Genomic DNA, 17,175 nt, shown 5'->3' with positions numbered 1-17,175 from the left:
AATAACAAGAATGATGCAACATATGAACATCAATCATTGTAATACACATGAAAAGAGTGAAGGACAGGGGCGCCTGCGTGGCTCAGTGGGTTAAGCCTCTGCCTTCAGCTCAGGTCATCATCTCAAGGTCCTGAGATCGAGCCCTGCATCAGGCTCTCTGCTCAGCAGGAAGCCTGCTTCCCCCTCCCTCTCTGCCTACTTGTGATCTCTCTCTCGCTGTCAAATAGATAAATAAAATCTTTAAAAAAATAAAAGAATGAAGGACAGAAGCCACATACATGATCATCCCAACTGATGCAGAAAAAGCACATGACAAGATTCAACACCTTTCATGCTAACAATACTCAATAAACTATGAACAAAAGGAAACCTCAACATATTAAAGGCCATTTATGAAAAAGCCTACAGCTGACATAATAATGACGAAAGACTGAAAGCTTTTCCTCTAAGATCAGGAACAAGACAAGGATGCCAGCTCTCTTCTATTCAACTTAGTACTAGAAGTCCTAGCCAGAGCAATTAGGCAAGAAAGGAAATAAAAGGCATCCAAATCAGACAAAAGGGGGGTTGCCTGGGTGGCTCAGTCAGTTAAGCCTCCTACTCTTGATTTTGGCTCAGGTCATGATCTCAGGGTCATTGGGCTCTGGGCTAGGTGTGGAGCTGCCTGGGATTCTCTCTCCCTCTCCCCACCCACCCCACATTGGACAAAAGGAAGTAAAATTATCTCTGTTCAGAGATGACATGATCTCATACATAGAAAATCCTAAGAATTGCATTAAAAAACTGCTGATGAATTCAGCAAAGTTGCAGGACACAAAATCAAAGCACAAAAAACCCAGCTGCACTTCTATACTTTTAACACTTAACAATCCAAAAAGGAAATTAAGAAAACAATTCCATTTACAATAGTATCAAAAAGAATAAAATACTTAGGGATATGCCTAAGAAAGTATAAGGAAAACTACAAAATATTGACAGAAGAAATTAAAGAATATACAAACAAATTTAAAGCAGAAGACACAGGGGTACTGGGTGGCTCAGTTGTTAAGTAACTGCCTTCAGTTCAGGTCACGATCCCAGGGTCCTGGGATCGAGCCCCACATCAGGTTCCCCGCTCAGTGGGAAGTCTGCTTTTCCCTCTCCCTTTCCCCCTCCCCCTGCTTGTGTTCCCTCTCTTGCTGTGTCTTCCTCTGTCAAATAAATAAATAAAATCTTTAAAAATATAAACATAAAAAAGAGGACACAAATGAGAAAACATCTCACGTTAATGAGTGGAACACTTAATACTGTTAAGATGTCCATACTGTCAAATGATAATACAGATTCAGCACAATCCTTATCAAAATTCCAACAATATTTTTTTGCTTTAGAAGAAGAAAAAAAAAATCCTAAAATTTTTTATCACTTCTCAAACGACCTTAAATAGGCCAGACTATTTTTAAAAAGAATAAAGTTTGAGGATTCATACTTCCTGATTTCAGAACATGTCACAAAGCTATAGTCATCAAAACAGTGCTGTACTGGGATACTTGAGTAGCACAGTCAGTTAACCACAGAACTCTTGGTTTCCGCTCAGTGTCATGAGATCAAACCTGGTGTTGGGCTCTACGCTCAGCATGGAGTCTGCTTAAGACACTCTCTCCCTATTCTCTTGTCCCTCCCTGCCTCTCTCTCTCTTAAATAAATTAATCTTAAAAACAGAACAAAATAAAACAGCATGGTACCGGAGTACCTAGGTGGCACAGTCGGTTAAGTGTCCAGCTCTTGGTTTCAGCTCAGGTTGTTATCTTAGAGTTGTAAGATTGAGCCCCGCATGAGGCTCTACACTGAGCACAAAGTCTGCTAAGATTTTCTCTCTCTATCCTTCTGTCCCCCACGCCCACCATTTTCTGTCTCTCAAATAAATAAATCTTTAAACAAAATAAAACAAAACAGCGTAATACTGGCATAAAGACTGGTAAACAGACCAAAATAATAAAGGACCCAGAAACAAACTCACACATACAGTCAAATAATCGTCAACAAAAATAGTAAGACCAGTCAATAAGGAAAAAGTTTCTTCAACAAATAGTCCTGGGAAAACTGGATACTGACATGTAAAAGAATGAGGTTGAACCCTTTTTTCCACAATATACATAAGTTAACTCAAAATGGATTAAAGACCTAAATATAAAATGTAAAACTGTAAAATTCCTACAAGGAAACATGAGGAGACTACATGACATTGGAGATATTAACAACAAAAAAGTTAAAGAAAAACTCTTTTTAAATTCATTTAAATTCAAATTAAATTTAAAAGGACATTTCTCCAAAGATGATTTACAAATGTCCCGAAGCACATGAAAAGATGTTCAACATCCCTACATCAAAAGTCAGAGATCAAAACAGTGGCTACCCTGGGGAGGGACGGACAGGGACTAGAAGAGCAGAAGCAGTGGCTGGGATGCTGGATAATGTTCTCTCAGTCTGGGTGTGTTGTCACACAGGTGTGTTCATTTGGTTTATGAAAATTCATCAAGCTTTACACAAACAATTACATTTTCTTAATACCTAACACTTAAATTAAAAATGTTATTATAAAAGAAAATCACCCAAAAGAACAAAAAAAGAAAGAAAAAAACAGGAAGGAAGAAGAGATTTACTAGTGTTGAGCAAACACACATACAATAGGTTGTCTCTGTGAACGCTGTGATCACAGTAAATCAGCAATGCTCAGCAATGATTACTCAAACGATTTAGTCAATTGAAACATGCTGTTACTAAATCCCAAGGCAAGAGAAGCTAGTTATTATTAAGAAAGCAATCCTAACTGAAATATACAATTAACTTGGTTATTTTAAGACTGCTATAAAGCTAAGTCTCTTAGGAAGTGCTAATTATGAAAGAAATGATATAGAAAAACAGCTACTCAGTACTAATTCATTCATTTAAATTTAAGTATTCACTGAGTGTTAGATAATGGAATGCTATTACAGACCCTGGCCTATAAAAAAGAGATAAACTAGATTTCCACCCCCCCAGAAAGTGCCTCACAGTCCTCAACTAGAGACAAAAGGGGTCCTACCTGTACAAGAAGAGGAGGCAGATAAGCACAGGATGCTATGGGAGCACATTCAGGTTTTCCAAATCTGCTGAACTTTCTCAAACATCCCTTTCTAAAAAGAAATACTTCTAAACAGGAGCATGTGCAAACAAAGCTACCAGTGGCTAATTAAACTAAGCCCCCCTTCCCCACCCTCTGGGCTTTTAGGAATAAAGACAGAAAGAAAGTGTGCAAGTGATAAGGTGGCTTTGACGCAGCACAAACACAAAGGTTACTTATGCCCATTACTCTGCTGCAGATGGTTCTGAACACAGGACTGACTGACACTGCACTTACGCAGAAGTGAGCTAGATTCCTGTTTACATATAAACATGGCACAAAAATCTACCTTCTTTGCCAGTTAACTGTAGAGACTTGGATCTGATGAGTGGGAATGAAGTTCTCCTTTTCAAATTCATATCATCGTAAGATGAGAAACACCTGAAACATGAAGAAAGTCAACACTGGGCACAATGAATAAACGACATATAATTTACTCTGCAGCTGGGGCCTGATGGAAGCTGCTGCGAACTGAACATGCTACGGAATACCAATCTCTAATGTAAAACTCCAGTTACTGCTATTACATGTAAAAAAAAATTAAGGATCATACTCTAAAAGGTGCTATATTAAAATACCTATTATCCTCTCCCTTTGAATTCCACATTCAAGCATCCTTCACAACCAAAATATTTCAATGGTTTATGCACTTCTTATTAATGTTTTCTTTATTCCAGTCTATAGAACCTTCCAGATACAGGACTATCTTGCTAATTCCAATGTTGTTTTAACACTGCAATTTTAAGATATCATATGGGGAAAAAAAATTATTTCAGTATTCCCTTATTCAGTAAAATTTCTCAAAAATATAAAAAAAAAACATAGTAAAAAATGTGAAATAAAATGCTGACGTTACCTTTTAGGGCTTGGATACTGATTACTTTTAGGGAGTTTCGAAATATAATCTCCATCAAATTGAGAGGTGTTTCGACAACGCTGCATACAAAGCATTAGTCCCAAGACAACACAGAGAACCAAAGATATGACAAGATAGCTTTGTCGATCTGAAACCTGAGAGGAGAAAAAGGATTTAGTTATTATATATTTTATATATTATAATAATATTAAATATTGTATTATTATATTATTAGTTTATCATTTTAAAATTTTATTAAGGAAAAATACCATGGGATATAAAATTCAAAGAACAAATCGTTTTAAACATTTTTTAATGTGTTTCAAAATCAAAAAATGCATGGCATGCTCTTAGAAAATGAACTACTGAGGTAATGTCTTACTCTGTCTTCTCCCCTCCCCCACAAATCTTTAAACATTTCAAACCTATGGAAAACTTTTAAAAAATATTAATGAATATATTCATGCCTTTCAACTATGTTCACCAATAGTTAATATTTTGCTACATTTGCTGTGTTTTTCCATCTGTACTATCTCCTACTTGGGGAGAAAAAGAAAATCTTGCTCCTACCTAGTCTAATCGCCCAGTTATTTAAGCAAAAAACATGGGGTCATCCTTAGTTCCCCATCCCACACATCCAGTCTTTCATCAGGGCTTGTCCTTCTCTTAAATATCTCCTGAATTCAACAACTTCACAATGTTCTCCACTTCTTTTTTTTTTTTTAAATTTTATTTATTTATTTGACAGCGAGAGATCACAAGTAGGCAGAGAGAGAGGAAGGGAAGGAAGCAGGCTCCCTGCCGAGCAGAGAGCCCGATGCGGGACTCGATCCCAGAACCCTGAGATCATGACCTGAGCCGAAGGCAGCGGCTTAACCCACTGAGCCACCCAGGCGCCCCATGTTCTCCACTTCTAAAACCCTCCTCCGAATCGGTGTCACCGCACCCAGGTTATCACGACTACATCCCAACTGGCATCTTCCCCACTTCTGCTTTTGCTCTTCCCTAAGAGGCAATTCTCCAGAGCAACAAATAGGGAGTTTCTCAACATATCCTCAATGACATGACCCCCATCACTTCTTAATTCTTTCCAATTAGTTGCAATGATCAGAATAAAGTTCAAACTCTAAATTGCCTACAAAGGCCTCCATGACCTGAGCCCCACCATTCTGCTCAGCTCATTCTGTACATTCCCTCATTCTGCTTCAGCCAGGCCAACTAAACATAGCACATTGTTTCCAATTGTGGGTCCTTTGCCCAAGTGTGGCTAGTAACAGGTTTGTTCTGACCCGAGGCCCCACATTGAGCACTCAAGTTCTAATGCCACTGCCTCAGATAAGCCTTCCAAAACCACCGTAGCTAAAAGAGCAACCCTTACACCACCATCCATACACACACATTTCATTCTGCATTCCACTGTCCTTCACATATATTTACTTTAAGTATTCCCCGTCCCCCAAGAGAGGCTCTGTGCAGTGCCAAGGATACTCACTGCTGTACACTCCAAGTACTATACAGCTCACACCCACATACAATGGATGCTCAAGAAATACTTACTAAGTCAATTAAATTTTTGCTTTATTAAGCAACCCAATAAGCCTTTATAAACTGAAAATGACATATCAGTGGTCTGCAAAAGGCCTAACAGAACTGCTTTATAACCATATTTTAGGTTAAGACCTAAACTACAAATGTCTTTTCCAAAAAATTATCATAATTTGTGTATTTCCAAAACTTCAAAATGCCACATTCTGGTATTCTGAAGAAGCGCTCTAGAAATTGACCATTTTGTTTGGTTGAAGTTCTTAGATACCACGTTCTTAACAAGACTGCCTTTTTAACAACCTCTATATATGCAGTGTGTCTTACAAAACCAGTAATAACAATACCTCGCGTTTTAATTCTGCCACTGTTGTTGATAAGTTTGAAACAAGCTGTGTCATGTTGGTCAGCTGTGCCTGTAGTAACTGGATGGCTTCAGTTTGCCGCTGATCCTATGATAAAGGAAGAAATATTATTTTTATGTGTATGAAACTTTTATCTGTACATTATATACACTGTATAAGTTCCAGTAAAATTACTAAGTTCCTCAAGAAAAAAAATATATTAATACAAGTTTTTAATGAATCAATATTGTAAAGTGTGACCAGAAATTTAAAAAAAAACAAAAAATGCTGAACCCTCCCTCTCCTTAGCCCTCCAAAAAACCATTTTGCTATTTACTGCTACCATTTGGATTACTGTGTAATAACAAATTATACTTTTCAAGTTAGTATCAGCTCCATGTGCATAAACCAGCTGTATGCAAAATAATCACTTTGTCAAATAAGTTTTTTTTTTTTTAAAGATTTTATTATTTATGTGACAGAGAGAGAGATCACAAGCAGGCAGAGAGGCAGGCAGAAAGCCCAATGCAGAGCTCGATCCCCAGACCCTGGGATCATGACCCAAGCCGAAGGCAGAGGCTTTAACCTACTGAGCCACCCAGGCACCCTATCAAATAAGTATTTTTAAGCCAAAGCACTCAGCACAAAAACATGTTGAAAAGTTTTTGAAAAATGTTTCTGGATATGAAGCAGGCTCATACCAAAAAATTTAAAAGTTCTATTCTGTTGCACACTAGGATGGAACTTAGGATGTTACATAGTCAAAACCCTACAACAGTTAATCTAGTCAATGCTAAAATATCACCAATGAAAATAAATTAATCAAAAACACCCATCTCTCTAGCTCTAGATTTTTAAAACTTTTATAGTAACAAACATGTTTTTATGTGAAATATTTGCATGCATATTTTAGGAAATTATTTATCATATTCCTCATCAGGAACCCATATTAGGGAGACTATACTGAAAATTTCAACTTACTACTAAATTTGGGGAGGATCAGAAGAAGGCAGACTGTAAAGAAAATCTAAGACTCTATTTAGGATCATGTATGAAATAGTTATATAACCACTTATCACTCTAGACCTAAGTTTTCCAAACTTAGATTTATGTAAGTTTTAGGGGCGCCTGGGTGGCTCAGTCGTTAAGCACCTGCCTTTGGCTCAGGTCATGATCCCAAAGTCCTGGGATCAAGACCCCCATCGGGCTCCCCACTCAGTGGGAAGCCTGCTTCTTCCTCTCCTTCTGTCTGCCACTCCCCCTGCTTGTGCTTTCTCTCATTTAAATAAATAAAAACCTTAAAATAAATAAATAAATAAATAAATAAATAAGTTTTAGATCTCAACTGGGGGGGGGGGGGACCAAAGGGTGGGTGGGTTGGGAGAGATGGATGCATAAAAATATAACAAAAAGTTTCACTTACTTCCCTTACTGCAATACACTCTGGTAGTTTCTATCCTACTTAGTCTGTTTAAAATGCTGAACCTGACTCATAAAACTGTTTTTTCTGACTCACATTTGACAAATACTGATAAATTCCAGATAATTACATTTAAAGAAAAAACTATGAAATTTAATAAGTTAATACTTCTAATCAAGATTTATTTCCAATACTTTTAATAATATATAAATTATTTTAAAAGTATTTAAGTAAGTCTTTGACATCAGAAAATATAGAGGGGAAATCATTTTAACCATTAAAATTAATGGAGTACTAAATAACTACTGTGTTCATGGGTCAGAAGATAATATTGTTAAGATGTCAATTCTCCAAACTGATGTATAAATTCCACAAAATCTAATCAAGATGCAAACAGGTTGTTTTTTGTAGATATTGAAAAGCTGATTCTAAAATCCGTATTAGCCAAAACAGTTTTGAAAGAGACGAACAAAGTTGGAAGATTCACACTACGTGACTTCAAGAGTTCCTATCAAGCTACAATAATCCCAACAGTCTGGTTATCAGCATAAAAAAAGAAGAACAGAATAAAAAAGAAGTTCTGAAACGCATCCATATATATATACACACACACACACACACATATATATAAATATATTTTGAATTGATTTATATTTATACATAAAACGTTCAGAAAAAAACTGAGAAAAAATTCTTTGTGACTCTGTGTAAGGGAAAGATTTTATAGAGCAAAGAGAGAACAGATAAATAGGTTTTAACAAATTAAAAACTTCTGCTCTTCAAAAGACACTTTTTTTCCCCCAAGATTTTATTTATTTATTCGACAGAGAGAGATCACAAGCAGGCAGAGAGGCAGGCAGAGAGAGAGGAGGAAGCAGGCTCCCTGCTGAGCAGAGAGCCCCATGTGGGCCTTGATCCCAGGACCCTGAGATCATGACCTGAGCTGAAGGCAGCGGCTTAACCCACTGAGCCACCCAGGTGCCCTTAAAAAGACACTTTTAAGAGAACGATAAATAACAAACTGGAAGAAAAATTTGTAAAATACATCTCTAATAAAGGACTTGTATTTTGAAAACATTTTAAATAACTTCAACTAAAAAAAAAAAGACACTAAAAAGGAAATTTGTATGGAATCACAATTGGATTGTGTTATAGTTTAGAGTTTTAACTAGCAATAAGATGCACTAAACTCTAAAACCTCAGGTCTCCTCGCTTCATCCCACCATCCCCTAGTCCCAGATAAATTTTGAGAAAAGTATAAAATTTCTTCATCATAGTAACACACTGTAAAAACTTTTTTTTAAAAGATTTTATTTATTTATTTGACAGAGAGAGATCACAAGTAGGCAGAGAGAGAGAGGGAAGCAGGCTCTCCACTGAGCAGAGAGCCTGATGTGGGACTCGATCCCAGGACCCTGAGATCATGACCTGAGCCGAAGGCAGCGGCTTAACCCACTGAGCCACCCAGGTGCCCCACTGTAAAAACTTTTAATAAACATCTGGATACTATAATACTGAAATTGTGTGATACTGAAATTGTTTCCTTAAAATCAAAAGACAGAGTAATGGCCAATATTATCAATGATACTGCATCACAGATAACAGATAGAGGAAAAAAAGAAGAAATGAAAAGGTATAAGGATTAAAAAGAAGAAACAGAACTGTTCTTATCTGCAATCAATTAGATTAGCTGTGTAGAAAACCACAAAAGATTTGAGTTTAACAAAGCTGCTTTAAAAAGGGCCACTGCACTTCTACCACATATACACACACAGACTTGGAAACGTTAATAGGAATAATGCTCAAGAAATTTTCTCTGGAGGAAAAACAGATGCTAATAGCTAGGTAATTTCCCAAAAATGACATCATATAATAGGCTTTTATCATCAACTATCAGGGGAAAGAAAGAACCAACACTACTTATCCTTCTTACCAGCAAGAGCCTATAAAATTCAAAAGAAATTTATATAAAAAGTAAATAAGAGTTGAAGGTGACCAACCTGCTCCTCTGCTATTCTTGAAGTATTCTGAAGTTTTACTATTGTTTTATTAAAGGCCTTCTGCATTTCTTCCATTTGTTTTCGGTACCTGGGGAGTAAGAAACTATTTATTAAATAGCTTTAATTTCTTATTCATTAACTTATTACTGGAAACACACTTCTGATTTCAATATGTGAGATAAATATACTTTTTTGAAAATGACTCTTACTGAGGCCTGGAACACTTACAAAAGTAAAATAAAGAGTTCCCTTAGGTATCTTCTACCTTAACATCAATTCTCCATATCTCACTACTGTGTAAGATCAGTCACATATGTGATCAATCAATTTATGACAAAGGAGCCAAGAATATAAAATGGGGAAAGAACAATCTCTTCAATAAATGGTGTTGGGAAAACTGGACAGCCACAGGCAAAGGAGTGACAGTGGACAACTATCTAACACCATACACAAGAAGTAACTCAAAATAGATCAAACACTTGAATGTAAAGAGAAACAGGTGGTAAGCATCTTTTTTTTATTTGACAGAGAGCGATCACAAGTAGACGGAGAGGCAGGCAGAGAGAGAGAGATAGAGGGAAGCAGGCTCCCTGCTGAGCAGAGAGCCCGATGCGGGGCTCGATCCCAGGACCCTGAGATCATGACCCGAGCCTAAGGCAGCGGCTTAACCCACTGAGCCACCCAGGCGCCCGGCCATGGTGATGATTTTTTGGATTTGACAACAAAAGCAAAAATAAACAAGTACATATCAAACTAAAAAGTTTCTGCATAGCAAAGGAGACCATTAGAAATAAAAAGGCAGAGGCGCCTGGGTGGCTCAGTGGGTTGGGCCGCTGCCTTCGGCTCGGGTCATGATCTCAGGGTCCTGGGATAGAGTCCCACATTGGGCTCTCTGCTTGGCGGGGAGCCTGCTTCCCTCTCTCTCTCTGCCTGCCTCTCCATCTACTTGTGATCTCTCTCTGTCAAATAAATAAATAAATTCTTTAAAAAAAAAAAAAAAGAAATAAAAAGGCAACTTGCCAAATGGGAGAAAAACTTTGCAAATCAGGTGTCTGATTGAGTTAATATCCAAAATACATAAAGAACATGTAACATTCAGTAATAAAAAAATTAAAGAATCCAGTGGCAGAGGATCTAAACAGACCCTTTCCACAAAGTTATATGAATGGCCAACAGGTAGATGAAAAGATGCTCAACATCACTAATCATCATGGAAATGCAAATCAAAATCATAACGAGATCACCTCCCATCTGTTAGAACAGCTATTACCAAAAAAGATAAGACATAACACATGTTGGTAAGGATGCAGAGAAAAGGGAACCCTTGTTGGTAGAAATGCAAATTGATGCAGTCACTCTGGAAAACATAAGGAGGATCCTCAAAAATTAAAAATAAAACTAATTTATGATCCAGTAACTTGACTTCTGAGTATTTATCTGAAGAAAATGAAAAACACTAAGTTGAAAAGATGTATGTATCCCCATGTCTACTGAAGCATTATGTACAACAGCCAAGCATGGAAGCAGCCTAAGTGTTCATCAAAGGATAAATGGATAAAGTAAATGCGGTATCTGTATACGATGGAGTATTATTCAACCACAAAAAAGGAAATCTTGCCATTTGCAACAACATGGATGGATGGACCTTGAGAGCATTATGCAACTGAAATAAGTCAGAAAGAGATAAATATCATACAATCTCATTTATATGTGGAATAGACAAATAATAATGAGAACAATACCCTCAAACTCCTAAATACAGAGAACAAATTGGTGGTTATCAGAGGTAGAGGATGGGAGATGGCAGAAATGGGCAAAGGGGGTCCAAGGCACAGATTTCCAGTTATAAAATGTGTAAGTAAAGGGGATATAATGTACCGCATGGTAACTACAGTTAATAATACTCGGTATCTGAAAGCTGCTAGGAGAGTACATCTTGAAAATTCTTGTCACAAGGAAAACATCTTGTAACTCTGTGGTAATGAATGTTAACTAGACCTACTGTGGTAATCATTTCACAATATATACAAATATTAAACCATTATGCTGTATACCTGAAATTAATGTCAATTATATCTCAGTTAAACATAAAAAAAATTAGTGATTTCTGTGATTCCTTTGTGGAGGCAGTTAGGGTAGGGAGAAACAGGTAGGGGGTACTTTTTTTTTTTTAAAAGATTTTATTTATTTGAGTGAAATCACAGCACAAGTGTGGGTGGGGGAAGGGAAGAGGGAGAGGGAGAAGCAGGGAGCCTGGTGTGGGGCTAGATCCCAGGACCTAAGATCATGACTTAAGCTGAAGGCAGACACCTAACCAGCTGAGCTAGCCAGGTGCCCCAGGCAGGAGGTATTTAAGTGGGCACGCATGTACATGCACGCACAATTTGCCACTAAATTGTCTGTATGGGTTTGGAGGAAACCCATTAGGATATAATGGTGACCTTAGTGACATCTCATTAGTAGCATTTTCATTTAAAAGAAGAAGGGGAAGGTGGTGTTTCAGACGTTCTAGACACTTAGTGCCTAGGTGATTGCAAAATGTTGGGAGGAGAAGCCCTAAGGACCCTGCACAATTAAGGGATAAAAAAGACTAAACAGGTATAAAAAAATGGAGAACTGTGCCTGGGGTCCCTAATCATTGCACAAGCCCGCTGGCACTTTGAGCAAAACAGCATGAATTATCACAACCAGAACCAGGATTCTAGGACTTCTCTGAAAGACTGCAGATGTTGCCTAATCATCCAGTTCAGTGTACTCTAGTCCTCACTGATTTAAACTCTTGATATTTTGTCTAGTTCCACTAAGAGCTTCAATAGTTAATGTTTTTATAGATATTACATACACAGTATAGATAAATGTTATATAATTTTCACATGAGTACTATGGGAACCAAACAGTAGAAGGGGCTAAAGTTACAAAAGAAGAAAAGAGAAACTTTTGAAGAAAATTAAAACATGTTGTCACCCTAATATACAAAGGTATGACATCACTCAGTACTTCTAAAAAAGAAAATCAGTTCTTTAAGTCATTGATCGACCTTCAAGTAACACTCTCCGCAGCTAACCGGTACTGACTACTACTATATCATGAGATAATTAATCCTCGACTCCTCTATTCAGAAATCATACTATGCTACTCACCTTGCCAAGCAGACTGTGCTATTGATAATAAGGCTTACCTTTGGCTAAGCTCCTCCAGATAGCGGCCACTGAGAGACATGTTAACTTCTAAGGCTTTTATACGATTATTAAGTCTCATAAATACAGACTCCTTTTGGTTTGATCCATGTACAAGATTTCCATTAGCGTATCCTAGATCTGTCGAATTTTGCAATTCAGCATAGAAGTCTGTAGCTGTCCTCTGTAGCCCTCTCAAAAGGGCATCTTCCGGAGACTGTTCTTCCTCTTTTACTTCAGGTAATGAAGAAGAATCCAGAACAGGAGTCAAGGCTTGCTTTGGTGTGTCAGCTATGTGCATTTTGGCTTCCCCATCTTCACCGTCTGGTATAGTAGCTGTGTTTACAGGTGGCACTACTGTTTCAGATAGCTTTGTGACAATGTGCATGGAGTTTGTATCTTCTTTTACAATATTATCCATTATTTCATTAAGCTTATCTGTTTCATAGATCACAGATGGCTTCTCCATAGAACTAAAACCCTCGGACTTTTTTTCTGTCTCATTATCAACCTCAACAGAAGTCTCCTGAGGGATCACCTGAGATGGTGTAGGTCCTGCCTCATATTTAAAAGGCTCAGATACTTCTGTTTTAGATAATGAATGGATTTCTGGAGTAACATCTAAAAGAAGAGACTGAGAAAGAGTTTGAGGATGGCTTGGTTCAAGTTCTATTGCATCTGCACTCTGATTAATCAAGTCACCTTGATGCATACTACTTAGGTCACCTAGAACAATAGTTTCAGCCTCTTTTTCCTTTCTCTTACTGTCCAAATCTCCACTCGGGGGCTGCAATACTGAAACATCCACTGATTCTGCAGGAAGTGGTAAAGGCGGCTGAGGCAACACAAGATGATCTTTTTCTTTACTCACAGTAGTTCTGCTACGTTGCCGATAAAGAGCAACTCTAACTGAACACCATTTATATATGTATTCTGTAAAACTAGAAATACAGCAAATTGTGGTCAGTTCACTGCAAAATATTTGTGTCTCTGACTCAAACCACGGTGATGATTCATCCTCCTGTTCACCACTACCCAGAAGGGTCACTGTAGATGGACCTGCCTCCTCTTCTTCCTCTTGAACCAGTTGTACAATTGGACTCTCTTTTGGAGTATCTGGTGATGTTAGCTCTGTATCCTGTATGTGTCCTTCAGTGGTCACATACCTAGAAATACATAATCATAATTACATATCACTTTAATTAGAAGTCTAAAGTTAAAATTCTGCTAAAAATTCAATGTATCATACATCAAATAAAGGATACTAGATACAACAGAAACTAAAATTTTTTTTGGATGAAATGTTCCCCTTCAAGTCATTTTTAACAAATAAGTATTATTCAGAAATGGTAACAGAAGGGCCATTTATTAAATGATAAGCCAGAAAACCCAAATCACCGTATTTACTAAACCAAACTTGCTTTTTTAAAGTATCTATTTTAGAATTGCTTATACGTGGAGTATAAGCAATTATACTAGAATCTGGGATTCTTAATATATGAATGTACTTTGTATCTGAATATCATACTTTCAAAAGGTAGCTAGAAAATTTTTCTGTGGGTGACTTGAGGAATTCCAGCATAGCATTACACATACACACACAATTACCTGCATCTCTCCCTCCCCAAAGTAATCTTAACATCATCTTGGCTAATTCTCTATTACTTAAAGCCAAATACTTAAGAACTCTAATGAAAATGCTGACTAATAATAAATACTGCCCCACCTGTAACCTAATCCCATCTCTAGGATCTAGAGTCGGTATATATGGTAGGAGAGTGTGGGGGGTGGAGCTGGTAGAAATAGTGCTGTAAATTATAATGTCTGTAGTTTATTCCAAAATAAAAATAAACTTCCAGTGCAGCCCTTATAGCACAAAAGGTAAAAACTGAAAAAATAAAGTCATTTGAATACCAAAAAAAAAAAGAAACATCTTCATATATAATTTTCCTACTCTGACAAATTACTAAGAATTCCAGGAAATGTCTTTGAATAAAAACTAGTATCAGATTAACAAAGGTAGCAATAGAATAGTATCTAAAAGCTAGATCATCTTGCTGATAGCAACTGGACAAAACTAAAACATAATTAGACTATGCTTCTCTAAATAGATGAAATACAGATACATGGTCTCTAATGACTTCTCTTACATCTTCATTGCTTACTATCTACAACAGAAATAATGACAGTAAAAAGGAGCAGCGTCTGAAGAAATGGAGGGAGAAAAACTAAAGTGAATTAATTTGGTACAAATTAAGTTATATACCATCTATAAATATATCCTAATCAGAGCTGTATTTTAAAAAACTCAAAGGTGGGAAAAGAAGTAAGTCTTTTCATAGTAACTTTAACAGTGACACCCTATCACAGATTCTTTCATTTTCATTTATCTTCTTCAAAGGACTGCCATACTAGTCATCAAAAAGAATTCAAAACAAATATAAAGAAACATTAAATTAAAAAGTAAGCAATTACATTAAAAAATCTACTAAAATCAAACTAATAGAGAAAAGTAAAAGCTACTACATTAGCCTGATGTGGTATCTTTCAACAAATAGTCATATGTATATATAGAGGCGTGTGTGTATATATGTGTGTGTCTGTGTGCATGCATACACATATACAAAGTGAAATCAGTTTCCTTTAGTTCTGAAAAATAAGACATATATGTGCTGCTAAATGAAGAAGCCTAGTGCTAAAACTGGGACTAGCAGACACGCTCCACATAATTAGAAACAATACCAAGAATATCCCTATCCTAAATAGATTTCTAGGAATCAATGACATAAACTGCTATATTTTCTCTCTAGTCATCCAATAAATATCTTTAATCACTTTCCGAATAAACACAGAATACAAATTTGTCACTTGCCCTTCAAACCACAAAAAATCTCATTTTTTAAATAGAATGGTATTTAGGAATTATAATTCAAACCACACCCAATGCACATTTCATTATACATCTCCTGTTCAAATATCCCATCCTGTTAAGCAGAGTTCTAACAGGAAAAGCTTTCAAAATTTTACAGGGTGTATCTAATGAAACACACATAAACTTAAAATAAACATACCCAATTATCCAGTCTATGAGCTTATCTGTTATAGATAAGAAGTTCACATAGCAAAAACCTTAATCATCTCTAGTAGAAAAGACTTAAAAAAAAAAAAAGGGGATATTTTATGTTAACTACATGATAGACATTCTTGTCCAAAGTGCCCCACTGCAATCTGGGAGAAGACCTCTATCTAGTTTAATTTAAGAAAGTGAGCACTCTAAGAGTTTGCTGTGAGACAAACAAATAATTTAAGAATCACTGCTCTAGAAATTTCAGGCACCCTTTATAGCTTTCAAGGCACAGCAGAGGTATTTAATCAATGCTTTTAAATTTGAATTTAATAAATGAAAGCTTTAAAAATTTGTCCTCAAACCTATACCTACAGAATTAAGCCAATTATTTGCAATAAGAAAAGGATTCAGTGTTGTGAATAATAGAAATTATATATAATATCAAAACAACAAACATATGGTCTGGAGTGAAGTACATTCCTGGTACCTAAAAAGCAACTTAGAGATATTTTAAGTGGCTGTGGAATGCCTGTCCCATGACTCAGAGCTTTCTATAGATAATCATTTCACACATAAATCCAAGTACCTTTCTGTATACTAGTACACTTAGCTCTCCATTTGAAAAGAACTCTAATATCACAACAGAACTTACTCAGGTGATGGAACAGGAGTTGAAACAGGAGCTAAGTCAGGCATTTTAGATGCAGCTGTGGCAGTGGCATTCTCAGATATACTTTTATTTCCTATTTTAAGAAAGATACCCACGTTGAGTTTAATTTTAAAAAACTATACCATGAAGATATTTCACTATAACAAATAAAGAACTTTAGTTTCTGGGGGAGGAAAAAAAAGTCAAACAGGTTTGCTACCGCAGACTTTATTTTCTTCCATCAAAGTTCTTTTAGAAAGAAATGATCATACAAAATCAGAACTACAAATAATGCATATTCTTTTTCAACTTTTCAGATAATTTAAGCAAGTCAAATGACTATAAATTTTGTGTAATCTTACATGATTAACATGCCTTCTAGACACCTAAAGGAGTTACTAAAGAGAATGAGAAGAAATGTATGGGTCATTTTTAAGTTCACATTTAGAACTAAGGATTTTCTAAGAACAAAAAAGGCAAGATGGCTTATCCTTGCTATCAATACTCTTATCTGGCATTCTCTAGAGGGAAAAAAAAAAATCACTTTTTAAATTGAGTAGTTATTTGATAAAAGCATGCATGAAGTACCACTAGAAAGCTTCAGGAAAGAGGTAAGGGATAAAATTATTACTTCTACAGCAGGAAGAATCAAAAAAGAAATTCATGAATTTTATATAGTCAGGATTGTTGTGAAATTCAAATAAACAATGATTAACAGAAGATTGGTAAGTCTCTTTGATTCATTTCTGTATCTCTAAATGAAAAATTAAGTTCCTTGGCTTATTAATTAATTTTTCTAACTAGAATGACCCTTGGAGTATCAGATATTTAAAAGACCCATAAAATGATCAGGTACCTTCAGTCAGGTCTTCAGTTTTTGCTCCCAGAATATTAGCGGCAATATTCACCATATTTAGAATGGCATCTAAAACAAAATTCAATCAGAAAAAATACTAATACACCTAAAAATTCTTATATA

The 17,175-nt window shown here is 36.2% G+C and overlaps 1 protein-coding gene across 8 annotated transcripts in view; it reads right to left on the bottom strand.

The window, feature by feature from the left end:
- The window catches only part of SUCO (SUN domain containing ossification factor), a 92,193-nt gene that overhangs the window by 14,427 nt on the left and 60,591 nt on the right, over positions 1 to 17,175 (bottom strand). For 7 of the 8 annotated variants that reach the window (XM_082702643.1, XM_082702645.1, XM_082702644.1 and 4 more), the window contains 7 exons: positions 17,053 to 17,121; positions 16,200 to 16,290; positions 12,483 to 13,646; positions 9,305 to 9,392; positions 5,888 to 5,992; positions 3,999 to 4,153; positions 3,432 to 3,523 (listed from right to left, as the gene is read on the bottom strand). In XM_082702643.1, coding sequence (XP_082558769.1) covers positions 3,432 to 3,523; positions 3,999 to 4,153; positions 5,888 to 5,992; positions 9,305 to 9,392; positions 12,483 to 13,646; positions 16,200 to 16,290; positions 17,053 to 17,121 — 1,764 coding nt within the window. Of the gene's footprint in view, positions 1 to 3,064; positions 3,156 to 3,431; positions 3,524 to 3,998; positions 4,154 to 5,887; positions 5,993 to 9,304; positions 9,393 to 12,482; positions 13,647 to 16,199; positions 16,291 to 17,052; positions 17,122 to 17,175 lie in introns of those variants that run through there. The other variant, XM_082702650.1, reaches the window with a different exon arrangement.

This window comes from Mustela nivalis (genome assembly GCF_964662115.1).
Source record: "Mustela nivalis genome assembly, chromosome: 16".
In the NCBI taxonomy this organism is placed as follows: domain Eukaryota; kingdom Metazoa; phylum Chordata; class Mammalia; order Carnivora; family Mustelidae; genus Mustela; species Mustela nivalis.
Note: the sequence above shows the minus strand (reverse complement) of the source record. Positions and strands in the feature narration are given on the sequence as shown.